The sequence below is a fragment of the Mobula birostris genome, chromosome 29 (genome assembly GCF_030028105.1).
Source record: "Mobula birostris isolate sMobBir1 chromosome 29, sMobBir1.hap1, whole genome shotgun sequence".
NCBI lineage: Eukaryota > Metazoa > Chordata > Chondrichthyes > Myliobatiformes > Myliobatidae > Mobula > Mobula birostris.
In genome coordinates, this window is record NC_092398.1 from 12,546,530 (window position 1) to 12,560,901 (window position 14,372).

Here is a 14,372-nt window from a genome sequence, read left to right on the forward strand (position 1 = left end):
TGAGGCCTCAGCAGAGCCTTACAAAGCTTCGACATTACATCATCGCTTTAATATTCAAGTCATTGCAGTAGTGCTGGCATCAATGTTCTCTACTTGGATTTATTATATTATCATTATAATTAGCCAAGTAATTTGGCACAATAGGAGAAAGTTACTACACTTGGGCTTACATATCCTCCTCTGCTGATGACTTCTAGTACTGACCTCCTGTGTCTGAAGCTAATTTATTCTGCATATCTTGGAGCCATGATGCATAACATCATAGAAATGACAGTGGTTCCATTGTTGCCTGGATGAAATATAATGGACAATTATAGGTCAGGCATCTACCATGATCTCAAAGTTGCAATTAGAAGCACTGCTGATTGGATATTGTCCTTCCATTTCCCATAGTTATCTCCTACCATTCTACTCGCCACCTCCAAGAGGACCACGATCTTGCGTATGGGGTTTGGAGGCTTGCGTGCCTCAATGACTGGGAGGGCTATGTTGGCTGGAGTCGGGGCTTTATGCTCTGGCTCTTGGTAGGGTCACCCATGCCAAAAAGGTCAAAGGGTAGAGGACAGACTAAGAGTGGTACACCAGTCCTCCAGGTTCGAGGGTTCAGCTCAGGGCTGAAAACCCTGACTGGTAAAATAAAATTATAATGGAAATAGCAATGAAGAATCCTTCTACATCTGAGTGTGACGGTATTCCTGAGTCTCCACCCAAACTGAGAGGAAGCTACTGATAGGCCAAAGGAAGCCCTGAACACTGCCAGAGATGGATGGTCTTCATTGTTGCCCTAAACACCAACGGCTTAACAGGGAGTAAGTGTTTTACTCGTCAACCAAAGCCACTCTCTTATTGATAAGCACATGAGTTACAACTAGTGGACTGAAATTAAAATGAAGGGAAATAAAATATCCCAAATTAATGTAAAATTATGCTTAATACTTATGAAAGATAATTGTCTATTGTCTATTATCAGAAGTTTGAAGCAAACAAATAGTCCTTATTTTCCTTCAATAAAAACTTTCAGTTGATGATTTCCTCCATATTTCCCTTAATTAGAAGAAAATTGACATAGAAGCCCACCAGAAAAAGGTGGATGCATTGTCACATACTAGGATATCTACTTGTACACTGGGCATGATATTTCCTGGAATTATGTCATCTTATTTAGTTCTCTGTACATTAAGAGAATCTGATATATTTCAGAAATCCAGCTGTTATTATATGTGACAGGCTGGAATTAATAATGAAGACAATACATATTAAAATTACTGACTCCCACCCCCCAAATCTATGCAATTCCACAACTGTATCAGGATTAAAAATGATGTTTGTCAACTTTCGCCCAGATCTTATTTGAATATTGGCTATGTGGTAATTTTGACAGCCAGGCTGCTGGCAAGATATCAGGCAAGCTGAGAACCAATCTGTATGGGACTGGCAGAATAGGTCTCTAGGCTAATGACAAAATAAGAGTTTGCTAGAAAACCAAGATATATTGTTAAAAGTCATTAGCCTGTATTTGTGTAGTAAAATCACCAGATAGCAGGATACAAAGGTATGATGCAACTAGAATAGGTACCCTGCCATAATGTCAACTGTGCTTCATACTAATTCATTTGGGATTGAAAGCAAATCTCTCATTTGATTGGAAAGATCTTCACTAAAATCACTTTGTCACATATAATAAAAACATGGATTTTTGAAATATATCAGACTCCTTTACTGTACAGAGGTCTAAAAAAACAAGTACTGGGAAATACGAAAAATGAAGCAAATAAAATTTATCAAAAATAATACTTTGGCATCATTGTGAGGCTGGCACAAGAGCAGCTTCCATCTATGAGAACAGTGGCTGTCGTTAATTTTAATTGGGGGGAGGAGCATAATAATTAACTTCCAGGCATGGGAGATAATGAAGGGGCCAGGAAGATACCAGATGGTCTATCACTCGCTCCATAATCTTCTTTTTAATTTTGCATCTTTAATGAGTAGATGATGGGCAAAATCTCCAGGAAAATCTGATCAGTGCACTTTTCTAATGGTTTATAAAGAAGCAGTAGCATCATTGACATGACAGAGGTCATGCTGCAGTATACATGAAACACTGTCAGAGGAAAGCAGTGTCCATCATCAGAGATCCCCACAACCCAGGCATGACATCTAAACTTTTGACAAACTTCTATAGATGTGTGGTGGCGATTACTGACTGGCTGCATCGCAACCTGGTGCGGAAACACCAACACCTTTGAACGGAAAGTCCTACAGGAAGAAGTGGATTCGGCCCAGTACATCACAGGTAAAACCCTCACAACCATTGGGAATGTCTGCATGAAATGCGGTTGCAGGAAAGCAGCATCCATCATCAGAGACCCTCACCAGCCAGGTCATGCTCTCTTCTCACTGCTGCCATCAAAAAGGTACAGAAGCCTCAGGACTCACACCACCAGGTTCAGGAACAATTATTACCCCTCAACTATCAGGCTCTTGAATAAATGGGATAACTTCACTCACCCCATCATTGAAATGTTCTACAACCAATGATCTCACTTTAAGGACCCTTTATATCATTATCTCACTATTTATTGCTATTTATTTATACTTGCACTTGCACAGTTTGTTGTCCTCTGCTCTCTGGTTAATCTTTCTTTGATCTAGCTATAGTTATTATTCTGCTGATTTGCTGAGAATGCTCGCAAGTAAATGAATCACAGGGTTGTATATGGTGACATATATGTACTTTGATAATAACATTTTACTTTGAACTTTGAACTAATCATAGTGATTATTTTAGAAGCCTGTCTTGGGAAATTCTGGTGGTCTCAATGCTAACACTCTGTACTATAGATTATCAAATCAACCATAAGGTGAACTTCAAACAAAATTTAAGAAGGACAAAATTCCAGAACACAACACACAAAGTTCATCACACAGCAAATCAGTGACAAAACACCCCCCGCCCCCCACGTCACAACTGAGTTTCCATAAAGATGGCCAATCAGTGGATTGATCAGTATATAAGGGCCAAGCACTCAGAGGACACACCACAAATAAACAGCACCCTGATGTCTCCTTGTATGGTGATGAAACATTTGCAAGTGGATTGCCAAGATCAGAGAACAACTCAACCCAACCACTGAATAAAGAAATAGTAAAAAAAATACAACTGAAAGGTGAAAGTGTGAAGTGAATTGGTCTAATTTGAAACAAGCAGAACAGATATAAAGGGTGAAGTGGCTTCCTCTGTGATGAAATTCTGTCACTTTTTTCTGAAAGAGCATTTAAACAGTTAAGTGTGAAAAAATGATAAACAGTAAAATTGTGGGGGAAAAAAATCACAGGAACTAGAGATAACAAGAATGTGAGGCTTTCCTATGCACTGTTGTTGCACAACAAGTCTATTTTATTAACCTTGTAGACTGTAATAAATTTTCAATTATAATAAAGGGACAGGCAAATCAATGTAAAATACCACTAACTCAGTAGATTTTAATTAAACTCTATTAGACACAGTAGAATTGTTGAGCTTACCTTCCAGAGCATCATCTCCAACTTCTTCGTAACTCTGTAAATAACAAAAGTTTGTTTCAATCGACATATCCCAACATATTTCTGGTACCCTCCAAATCCCACACTTTTAGTTATTTTGTCTTTTTGCTACTTGTCCACACAAATTTTGTACAGTTTGCTGTCTTCTTATGCACTTGCTCTTTCCTCGATCCTGTTTACAATTACTATTCTATAGATCTGCTTGAGTATGCCGCAGGAAAAAGAATCTCATGGATATATGTATGTACTCTGATGGTAAATTTTATTTTGAACTTTGAAACTTTATCCTAAATGATCTTGTCAGCAGTTGCCCAAATGTGGGACCTTGTGAAATTGTTAGCATTCATTTAAAAGTAGCACAACTTCGTTGACAGTTGGGAGAAGTTCCTCATAGTAGAAATGTGAGGTAGCAAAGCTTTGTTTAGCAAGGTCAAAATAGTCCATTAAATGGTTAAACTTTGTTGCAGTTAGAATTCAAAATCAAATTTATTATCACTGACACAGGTTGTGAAATTTGTTATTTTGTGGCAGTATAGTGCACGACATAGAACGTTACTGTAAGTCACAATAAGAAATATATTTTAAAAAACACACAGAGCAAAAAGAGAACAAAATAGTGGGGCATGGACCATTTAGAAATATGATGATGGAAGGGGAGAGCTGTTCCTAAAACATTGAGTATACCTCTTCAGGCTCCTGTACCTCTTCCCTCTGGTAGTAATGAAAAGGGGGCATGTCCTGGATCATAAGTATCCTTAATGATGGATGCTGCCTTCTTCAGGCATTGTCTTTTGATGGTAGGGCAGTTGATGTATATGATGGGGCAAACTGAGTTTACAATCCTTTGCAGCCTTTGGCTCTCAGACCGAAAAATCGACTTTTTTCCTTTCCGTAGATGCGACCTGACCTACTGAGTTCCTCCAGCATTTTGTGTGTGCTGCTCTGGATTTCCAGCATCTGCAGAATCTCTTTTTATGATTTGCAGCTTTTCTTAAAAATCATAATGTTTGCAAAACATCAAGGGGACAGCGGAACAATGGATAGAACTACATGAATAATGTATAGAACAAGAGTGATCCAGATAAATGATCTGGAGACAGCAGTTCAAAAGGAAAATTTGAAAATAATCAACTGAGTCATATGGATTGCAACATGGATTGTAATAAGTATTAGAAATGGTGACAAGTAAACGACCAGTCATAAAATAATCATTTTTTAAGAAGCTGTTCCTGAATCACTGAGTGTGTGCCTTCAGGCTCCTGTACCTCCTTCCTGATGGTAGCAATGAGAAGATGGTATGTCCTGGGAGATGGGGTTCCTTAATGATGGATGCTGCCTTTTTGAAGCATTGCTCCTTGAAAATGTCCTGGATGCTGTGCAGACCAGTGTCCAGGATGGAGCTGACTGAGTTCGCAACTTTCTGCAGCTTCTTTCGATGCTGAACAGTATAAAGGACAGTGATGCAGCCAGTGAGAATGCTCTCCATAGTACATATGTAGAAATTTGCAAGTGTCTTTGGTGACACTTCTCCTCTAACTCCTAATGAAATATAACTGCTGTGGTGCATTCTTTGTAACTGCGCCAATTGGGCCCAGGATAGATCCTCAGAGATGATGACACCCAGGAACTTGAAATTACTCACTCTTTCCAGTTCTGATCCCTCTGCGAGGACTGGTGTGTACTCTCTTGTCTTACTCTTTCTGAAGTTCAGAATCAGTACTTTAGTCTTACTGACGTTCACTGCAAGGTTGTTGCTGTAACACCACAAAACCAGCTGATCTATCTCACTCCTATATGCCTTCTCATCACCATCTGAAATTCTTCCAGCAATAGTTGTGTCGTCAGCAAATTTATAGATGGCATTTGAGTAGTGTGGGTGTAGAGATTGTGGAGCAGTGGGCTAAGCACACATCCTTGTGGTGCGTCAGCGAGGCGGAGGTGTTATTTCCGATCCGCACAGACTGTGATCTTCCGGTGAGGAAGTCAAGGATCCAGCTGCAGAGGGAGGTACAGAGGCCCAGGTTTCGGAGCTTTTAGTTAGAACTGTAGGAATGATTGTGCTTGACTTTGAAATGGCCAGAGAGTTAGCAGATGGTAATCAAGCGTGGGAGATAAATGCTGACTGTGCATGTATTAAACATAATCAGCAAATGATTAAAAGCTCCAACAACAAAACAAAACTAAATGCATCACTATGAGTGGTAGAAGGATGTAGCAGCGCGACTGATTCGGGCGCTATTTCACACAATTTTCAAGAAAATACTTCACCTTTAAACACAGAATCATTCAGCCAGCCTTAGCACTGCCCATATATTCATCAATTACAATGACATTACTTTTTTAGAAATTAATTTTTCTGAACTAAAAATGCATTTTGGAAGGGAAACGATGAAGGATATTTCAAAGTACCCCCACACTTAACAGATCACAATAAAAAAAGATAGCATGGAAAATAGAATTTGATGTTTCCCCTATTTCTCTTGATAACTGTTGTGTAAATGTGGTACCCACAAATAGGTAGCTCACAGCTGATACATAATATAAAACACATATAAAATAGGAGCAGGAGTAGACCATACAGTTTACTCTACTAATCGTTAATATTGCTGATTTGATTGTTGGCTTTAACATCACTTTCCTGCAAGATCCCTGTAACTCATGATTTCCCAAATCAAAAATCTGCTAGCCTTAATGCCTCTGGAGTACAGAAATCCAAAGACTCACAACCTTTGATGATGTCGCTGAGACTGGAGGACCTAAGTTATATGGAAAGATTGAACAGGCTAGGGCTTTATTCCCTAGAACGTACTGTAGAAGACTCTGGGGAGATTTAATAGAGGTACACAAAATTATGCAGGGTATAGATAGGGTAAATGCAAGCAGGCCTTTTCCACTGAGGTTGGATTGGACAACAACCAGAGGTCATGGGTTAAGGGTGAAAGGTGAAAAGCTTAAGGGGAAAATGAGGGGAAACGACTTCACTCAGAGGGTCGCAAGAGTGTGGAATGAGCTGCCAGCACGAGTGGTGCATGCGAGCTTAATTTCAACATTTAAGAGAAGTTTGGATAGCTACGTGGATGGTAGAGGATGGAGGGTTGTGAACCTGATACAGGTTGATGGGAGTAGGCAGTTTAAATGGTTCAGCACAGACTAGATGGGCTGAAGAACTTGTTTCTGTGCTGTACTTTTCTATAATTCTATGACTATTAAAAAAAAAGTAACTCAGCATTTCAGTTTTAAATGAACTATCTTATACCCTGAAACTATCCCATTATTATAGATTCACCCACTATGGAAGATATCTCCCCTCTCAAATCAGCTCCCATTTCAATACTATCACTTCTCATCCTCCTAAACTGGAAATATTTTCCCAAGAGTTGTCTCACCAAAGTTTTGCTGTAGCAAGGCTTCTCTACCCTTTCTACTCTAACCTCTTAAAACAAAGGCCAACATTACATTTATGTTGCAAATTAAATGCTGTGCTTGACATTAATTGCTGTTTCTTGTACATGTGCACTCAAATCTCTCTGAACGCCAGCATTCATTGGAGTGACACCACTTCATTCAGTTCTGCTTTACTATTCTTCCTATGAAAGTGAGTAGAAAATTTCCCTGCATTATCTTCCATTAGTCATCATTTTGTCCAGTCATTTGTTACATCACCTCCAAATTGTTGAATAACTCCAAACTGAACTTTCAAATTCATTCAATATAATTTGTACTTGATACCTGTCTTCATCCATGATATTTATAAACTAATGCAGGATATCGGAAGAAAGCAATAAAGACAAACAAAAGAAAATTGAGAAAAGGACTTGCACACTCAGTGGCCACTTTATTAGGTATACCTGCTCGTTAATGCAAATATCTAAATCAGCCAATCATGTGGCAGTAACTCAATGCATAAAAGCATGCAGACATTGTCAAGAGGGTCTGTCGTTGTTCGGACCCAACATCAGAATGGGGAAGAAGTATGATCTAAGTGACTTTGACTGTGGAGTGATTGCTGGTGCCAGACAGGGTGGTTTGAATAGCTCAGAAACTGCCGATAACCTGAGATTTTCACGCACAACAGTTTCTAGAGTTTACAGAGAACGGTGCGAGAAACGAAAAAACATCCAGCAAGAGGCAGATCTGTGGGTCTTGTTAATGAGAGAGGTCAGAGGAGAATGGCCAGACTGGTTCAAATTGACAGGAAGGCGACAGTAATTCATATAACCATACTTTACAACCATGGTGTGTAGAGGAGCATCTCTGAATACACAATACGTTGAACCTTGAAGTGAATGGGCTACAGCAGCAGAAGACCATGAACATACACTCAGTGGCCACATTATTTCATAGATGAGGTACCTCATAAAAGTGGCCGTTGAGTGTGAAAAATGGGAACAATTCTTTTGATCAACCTAACATATAGTACGTGGTGGTCTAGTTCTCTAGCTTTTCAAAGACGTTACCTGAATGGTACTTGGTGTATAACCATACTGTTGGTAGCTGTAGCTGTAACTTCCAGTGTACTGATCATACCCCCAATGAGTATAATAATTCTGGTATGGTTGGTAGTACTGGCTGTAGTTGTAAGTATACATCTGGCTGTAGTCGGGTGCCTTCACTACACGATTTCTGAAATTTAAAAATATTTTTACCTGTCACATCATGGTAAAAAGATAATTCCTGAAAAATAAGTATGTGCTTTTAAATAGAGACACAACAACAAATTATCTTTTAAGCTGTAATTGACTATAATTATTGCCAAAAATTGGATATAATTTTACTAATTAAATGTTGTATAGTTCAATGGTGTTACATCTGCAAAATGAACTCTTCTACAAAACTTCCATTTCTTATCACTAATGTAAACTGTTCTGGGTCTCTGCACATTAGTGTTAAAGCACATAGTGAAATCACAGCTTCTAACCACTCCAACTGAAACTAATCATTGTAGATAAGAACTTTTGGGATACGAATGCATTTGAATAATACAATGCAATTAATCTAGCACAGTGTTTTCTACAAGTTGGGCAGCGGGGTGGAGATACGCCTCTACGAAAGGAGGTGCAAGGTGATCCTTCCCTCCACTAGCCTGCAGGTTACCCTTGGGCAAGGTGTAGCACCTGCTTAGCCCCCCGATCAGGGTCAGGTGAAGCCATGGGAGCAGGTCGTATGAGCAGCTAGTGCACATCACAAGTCCTGGTTATATGACCACTGACGCCAGGCAGACAATCTCTGAAGAGTACCGATAATGGCTGGGGTCACCCATCTTGTAAAGACACTGTCCAGAAGGCAAACAATTTCAGTAAAAATATTTGCCAAAACAATCATGGTCATGAATAGAGAAAGCAACAACGGCATGAACTAGGTTTTCCCCTCGGACATATTAGACAGATGGAAGACTACGATCGCCCACGTCAAAAACATGGCACATAATGATGATGATTCTACAAGTACTTAGATGTAGGCGTTGCCCCAAACTTCTCTAAAGGACTATTTTAAACTTAATAGTGCAAATAAAAGGTTCAGAAAGATAGTGTAGGAAGTGCAACACCCAACCTTTGCGCTACTTACGTTTTTGGTATTGCCACACTAAGTCTTAAAGCTTTTCCTCCGATGCCAATAGCGCCTTGACACTCAGCAAGTGCACGCTTCTGTTCAGCTTCATCTGAGAACTTCACAAAGCCATAGCCTCTAAAAAAAAAGGAAAAAAAATCTGAAAAACATATGAAAAACATATGCTCCATTTCTAACCTGAATACTTTGCAGTGGGGTGCCTGTGTATGACAGCTTTTGAAGTGGTTGACTGAAGTCCCTCAAATATTTTACCATGCACAGTTAAATAAAGTTTGAAGTAAATTTATAATCGAAGTACATATATGCCACCATATACAATCCAGAGACTCATTTTCTTGTGGGGATACTCAGCAAATCTATAGAATGGTAACTGTAAACAGGATCAATGAAAGATCAACCAGAGTGCAGTAGACATCAAATTGTGCAAATGCAAATATAAATAAGTAGCAATAAATAATATGAACATGAGCTAAAGAGTCCTTGAATGTGAGATCATTAGTTGTGGGAACATATCAATGAAGGGACAAGTGAAGTTGATTGTACATGATAATACATAGCATCTCTCTTCCATTATATGCCGGCGATATTAAACCTCATTCAGATTATACAAGACCATGTTGGAAATGAATGGGGACTGGTTGGGTGAAGAGGACTGAACAAAAAAGAGAAAAGGGTGGCCAAAAGAAGACGGTGCACATTACAATTAGAATCAGCTTTAATATCACCAGCATAAGTCGTGAAATTTGTTAACTTTGCAGAGGCACTACAATGCAAAAAATATATAAAAAAACTGCAAATTGTAGTAAGAGTGTGTGCGTGTGTGTGTGTCTGTGAGTGAGAGAGAGAGAGATAGTTAAGTTAAATAATCAGAGCAAAACCAGAAATAAAAAAGAAGCGAGGTAGTGTTACATAGAAACATAGAAAATAGGTGCAGGAGTAGGCCATTCGGCCCTTCGAGCCTGCACCGCCATTTATTATGATCATGGCTGATCATCCAACTCAGAACCCCACCCCAGCCTTCCCTCCATACCCCCTGATCCCCGTAGCCACAAGGGCCATATCTAACTCCCTCTTAAATATAGCCAATGAACTGGCCTCAACTGTTTCCTGTGGCAGAGAATTCCACAGATTCACCACTCTCTGTGTGAAGAAGTTTTTCCTAATCTCGGTCCTAAAAGGCTTCCCCTCTGTCCTCAAACTGTGGCCCCTCATTCTGGACTTCCCCAACATCGGGAACAATCTTCCTGCATCTAGCCTGTCCAATCCCTTTAGGATCTTATACGTTTCAATCAGATCCCCCCTCAATCTTCTAAATTCCAACAAGTACAAGCCCAGTTCATCCAGTCTTTCTTCATATGAAAGTCCTGCCATCCCAGGAATCAATCTGGTGAACCTTCTTTGTACTCCCTCTATGGCAAGGATGTCTTTCCTCAGATTAGGGGACCAAAACTGCACACAATACTCCAGGTGTGGTCTCACCAAGGCCTTGTACAACTGCAGTAGTACCTCCCTGCTCCTGTACTCGAATCCTCTCGCTATAAATGCCAGCATACCATTCGCCTTTTTCACTGCCTGCTGTACCTGCATGCCCACTTTCAATGACTGGTGTATAATGACACCCAGGTCTCATTGCACCTCCCCTTTTCCTAATCGGCCACCATTCAGATAATAATCTGTTTTCCTATTTTTGCCACCAAAGTGGATAACTTCACATTTATCCACATTAAATTGCATCTGCTATGAATTTGCCCACTCACCCAACCTATCCAAGTCACCCTGCATCCTCTTAGCATCCTCCTCACAGCTAACACTGCCACCCAGCTTCGTGTCATCCGCAAACTTGGAGATGCTGCATTTAATTCCCTCATCCAAGTCATTAATATATATTGTAAACAACTGGGGTCCCAGCACTGAGCCTTGCGGTACCCCACTAGTCACCACCTGCCATTCTGAAAAGGTCCCGTTTATTCCCACTCTTTGCTTCCTATCTGCTAACCAACTCTCCACCCACACCAATACCTTACCCCCAATACCATGTGCTTTAAGTTTGCACACTAATCTCCTGTGTGGGACCTTGTCAAAAGCCTTCTGAAAATCCAAATATACCACACCCACTGGTTCTCCCCTATCCACTCTACTAGTTACATCCTCAAAAAATTTTATGAGATTCGTCAGACATGATTTCCTTTCACAAATCCATGCTGACTTTGTCCGATCATTTCACCGCTTTCCAAATGTGCTGTTATCACATCCTTGATAACTGACTCCAGCAGTTTCCCCACCACCAACGTTAGGCTAACCGGTCTATAATTCCCCGGTTTCTCTCTCCCTCCTTTTTTAAAAAGTGGAGTTACATTAGCCACCCTCCAATCCTCAGGAACTAGTCCAGAATCTAACGAGTTTTGAAAAATTATCACTAATGCATCCACTATTTCTTGGGCTACTTCCTTAAGCACTCTGGGATGCAGACCATCTGGCCCTGGGGATTTATCTGCCTTCAATCCCTTCAATTTACCTAACACCACTTCCCTACTAACATGTATTTCGCTCAGTTCCTCCATCTCACTGGACCCTCTGTCCCCTACTATTTCTGGAAGATTATTTATGTCCTCCTTAGTGAAGACAGAACCAAAGTAATTATTCAATTGGTCTGCCATGTCCTTGCTCCCCATAATCAATTCACCTGTTTCTGTCTGCAGGGGACCTACATTTGTCTTTACCAGTCTTTTCCTTTTTACATACGTATAAAAGCTTTTACAGTCCGTTTTTATGTTGCCTGCCAGTTTTCTCTCATAATCTTTTTTCCCCTTCCTAATTAAGCCCTTTGTCCTCCTCTGCTGAACTCTGAATTTCTCCCAGTCCTCAGGTGAGCCACTTTCTCTGGCTAATTTGTATGCTTCTTCTTTGGAATTGATACTATCCCTAATTTCTCTTGTCAGCCACGGGTGCACTAACTTCCTTGATTTATTCTTTTGCCAAACTGGAATGAACAATTGTTGTAGTTCATCCATGCAACCTTTAAATGCTTGCCATTGCATATCCACCGTCAATCCTTTAAGTGTCATTTGCCAGTCTATCTTAGCTAATTCACGTCTCATACCTTCAAAGTTACCCCTCTTTAAGTTCAGGACCTTTGTTTCTGAATTAACTATGTCACTCTCCATCTTAATGAAGAATTCCACCATATTATGGTCACTCTTACCCAAGGGGCCTCTCACGACAAGATTGCTAATTAACCCTTCCTCATTGCTCAAAACCCAGTCCAGAATAGCCTGCTCTCTAGTTGGTTCCTCGACATGTTGGTTCAAAAAACCATCCCACGTACATTCCAAGAAATCCTCTTCCTCAGCACCTTTACCAATTTGGTTCACCCAATCTACATGTAGATTGAAGTCACCCATTATAACTGCTGTTCCTTTATTGCACACATTTCTAATTTCCTGTTTAATACCATCTCCAACCTCACTACTACTGTTAGGTGGCCTGTACACAACTCCCACCAGCGTCTTCTGCCCCTTAGTGTTACGCAGCTCTACCCATATCGATTCCACATCTTCCCGGCTTATGTCCTTCCTTTCTATTGCGTTAATCTCTTCTTTAACCAGCAACGCCACCCCACCTCCCCTTCTTTCATGTCTATCCCTCCTGAATATTGAATATCCCTGAACGTTGAGCTCCCATCCCTGGTCACCCTGGAGCCATGTCTCTGTGATCCCAACTATATCATAACCATTAATAACAATCTGCACTTTCAATTCATCCACCTTATTACGAATGCTCCTTGCATTGACACACAAAGCCTTCAGGTGCTCTTTTACAACTCTCTTAGCCCTTATACAATTATGCTGAAAAGTGGCCCTTTTTAATGCTTGCCCTGGATTTGTCGGCCTGTCACTTTTACTTTTCTCCATAGTACTTTTTGCTTCTACCCTCACTTTACACCCCTCTGTCTCTCTGCACTGGTTCCCATCCCCTTGTTGTGAAATAACCTCCTCACGCCTAGCCTCTTTAATTTGATTCCCACCCCCCAACCATTCTAGTTCAAAGTCACCTCAGTAGCCCCCGCTAATCTCCCTGCCAGGATATAGGTCCCCCTAGGATTCAAGTGCAACCCGTCCTTTTTGTACAAGTCACGCCTGCGCCAAAAGAGGTCCCAATGATCCAAAAACTTGAATCCCTGCCCCCTGCTCCAATCCCTCAGCCACGCATTTATCCTCCACCTCAACGCATTCCTACTCTCACTGTCGCGTGGCACAGGCAGTAATCCCGAGATTACTACCTTTGCGGTCCTTTTTCTCAACTCCCTTCCTAGCTCCCTATATTCTCCTTTCAGGACCTCATCCTTTTTCCTACCTATGTCATTGGTACCTATATGTACCACGACCTCTGGCTCCTCACCCTCCCACTTCAGGATATCTTGGACACGATCAGAAATATCCCGGACCCTGGCACCAGGGAGGCAAACTACCATCCGGGTCTCTGGACTGCGTCCACAGAATCGCCTATCTGACCCCCTTACTATCGAGTCCCCTATCACAACTGCCCTCCTCTTCCTTGCCCTACCCTTCTGAGCTACAGGGCCAGACTCTGTGCCGGAGGCACGGCCACTGTCGCTTCCCCCGGGTAAGCTGTCCCCCCCAACAGTACTCAAACAGGAGTACCTGTTGTTAAGGGGCACAGCCACCGGGGTACTCCCTATTACCTGACTTTTCCCCTTCCCCCTCCTAACAGTGACCCACTTGTCTGCCTCCCGTGGCCCTGGCGTGACCACCTGCCTGCAACTCCTCTCTACCACCTCCTCACTCTCCCTGACCAGACGAAGGTCATCGAGGTGTGTTCATGGGTTCAATGTCCATTCAGAAATTGTATGGCAGAGGGGAAGAAGCTGTTCCTGAATTGCTGAGTGTGTGGCTTCAGGCTCCTGTACCTCCTTCCTGACAGTAGTAATGAGAAGAGGGCATGTCCTGGGTGATGGGGGTCTTTAAAGATGGACACCACCTTTTTGAGGCACTGCTCCCCGAAGATGTCCAGGATACTACGGAGGCTAGTATCCATGATGGAGCTGACTAATTTTACAACTCTCTGCAGCTTACTTTGATCCGGTGCAGTAGCTGGTAACAGCTCAGATTGAAGCAAAGCCCGATGCAAACCCGCAGGCAGTCCTCAAGTCTCAAGTTATATTTTAAAAATGAATCCTTCAGTGAAAGGTTTTATTGGGAAAATTTATAATTTACTATTACAACAGTACAATTATCCTTTAC

General features: G+C 41.3%; 1 protein-coding gene across 3 annotated transcripts in view; it reads right to left on the reverse strand.

Annotated features, from left to right (window-relative positions):
* LOC140190083 (tRNA selenocysteine 1-associated protein 1-like) overlaps positions 1 to 14,372 on the reverse strand; it is a 40,643-nt gene that overhangs the window by 8,097 nt on the left and 18,174 nt on the right. For 2 of the 3 annotated variants that reach the window (XM_072246550.1, XM_072246549.1), the window contains exons 6-8: positions 9,109 to 9,228; positions 8,001 to 8,166; positions 3,526 to 3,559 (exon numbers count right to left, since the gene is read on the reverse strand). In XM_072246550.1, the coding sequence (XP_072102651.1) occupies positions 3,526 to 3,559; positions 8,001 to 8,166; positions 9,109 to 9,228 (320 nt within the window). Of the gene's footprint in view, positions 1 to 204; positions 290 to 3,525; positions 3,560 to 8,000; positions 8,167 to 9,108; positions 9,229 to 14,372 lie in introns of all 3 variants that reach the window. The other variant, XM_072246551.1, reaches the window with a different exon arrangement.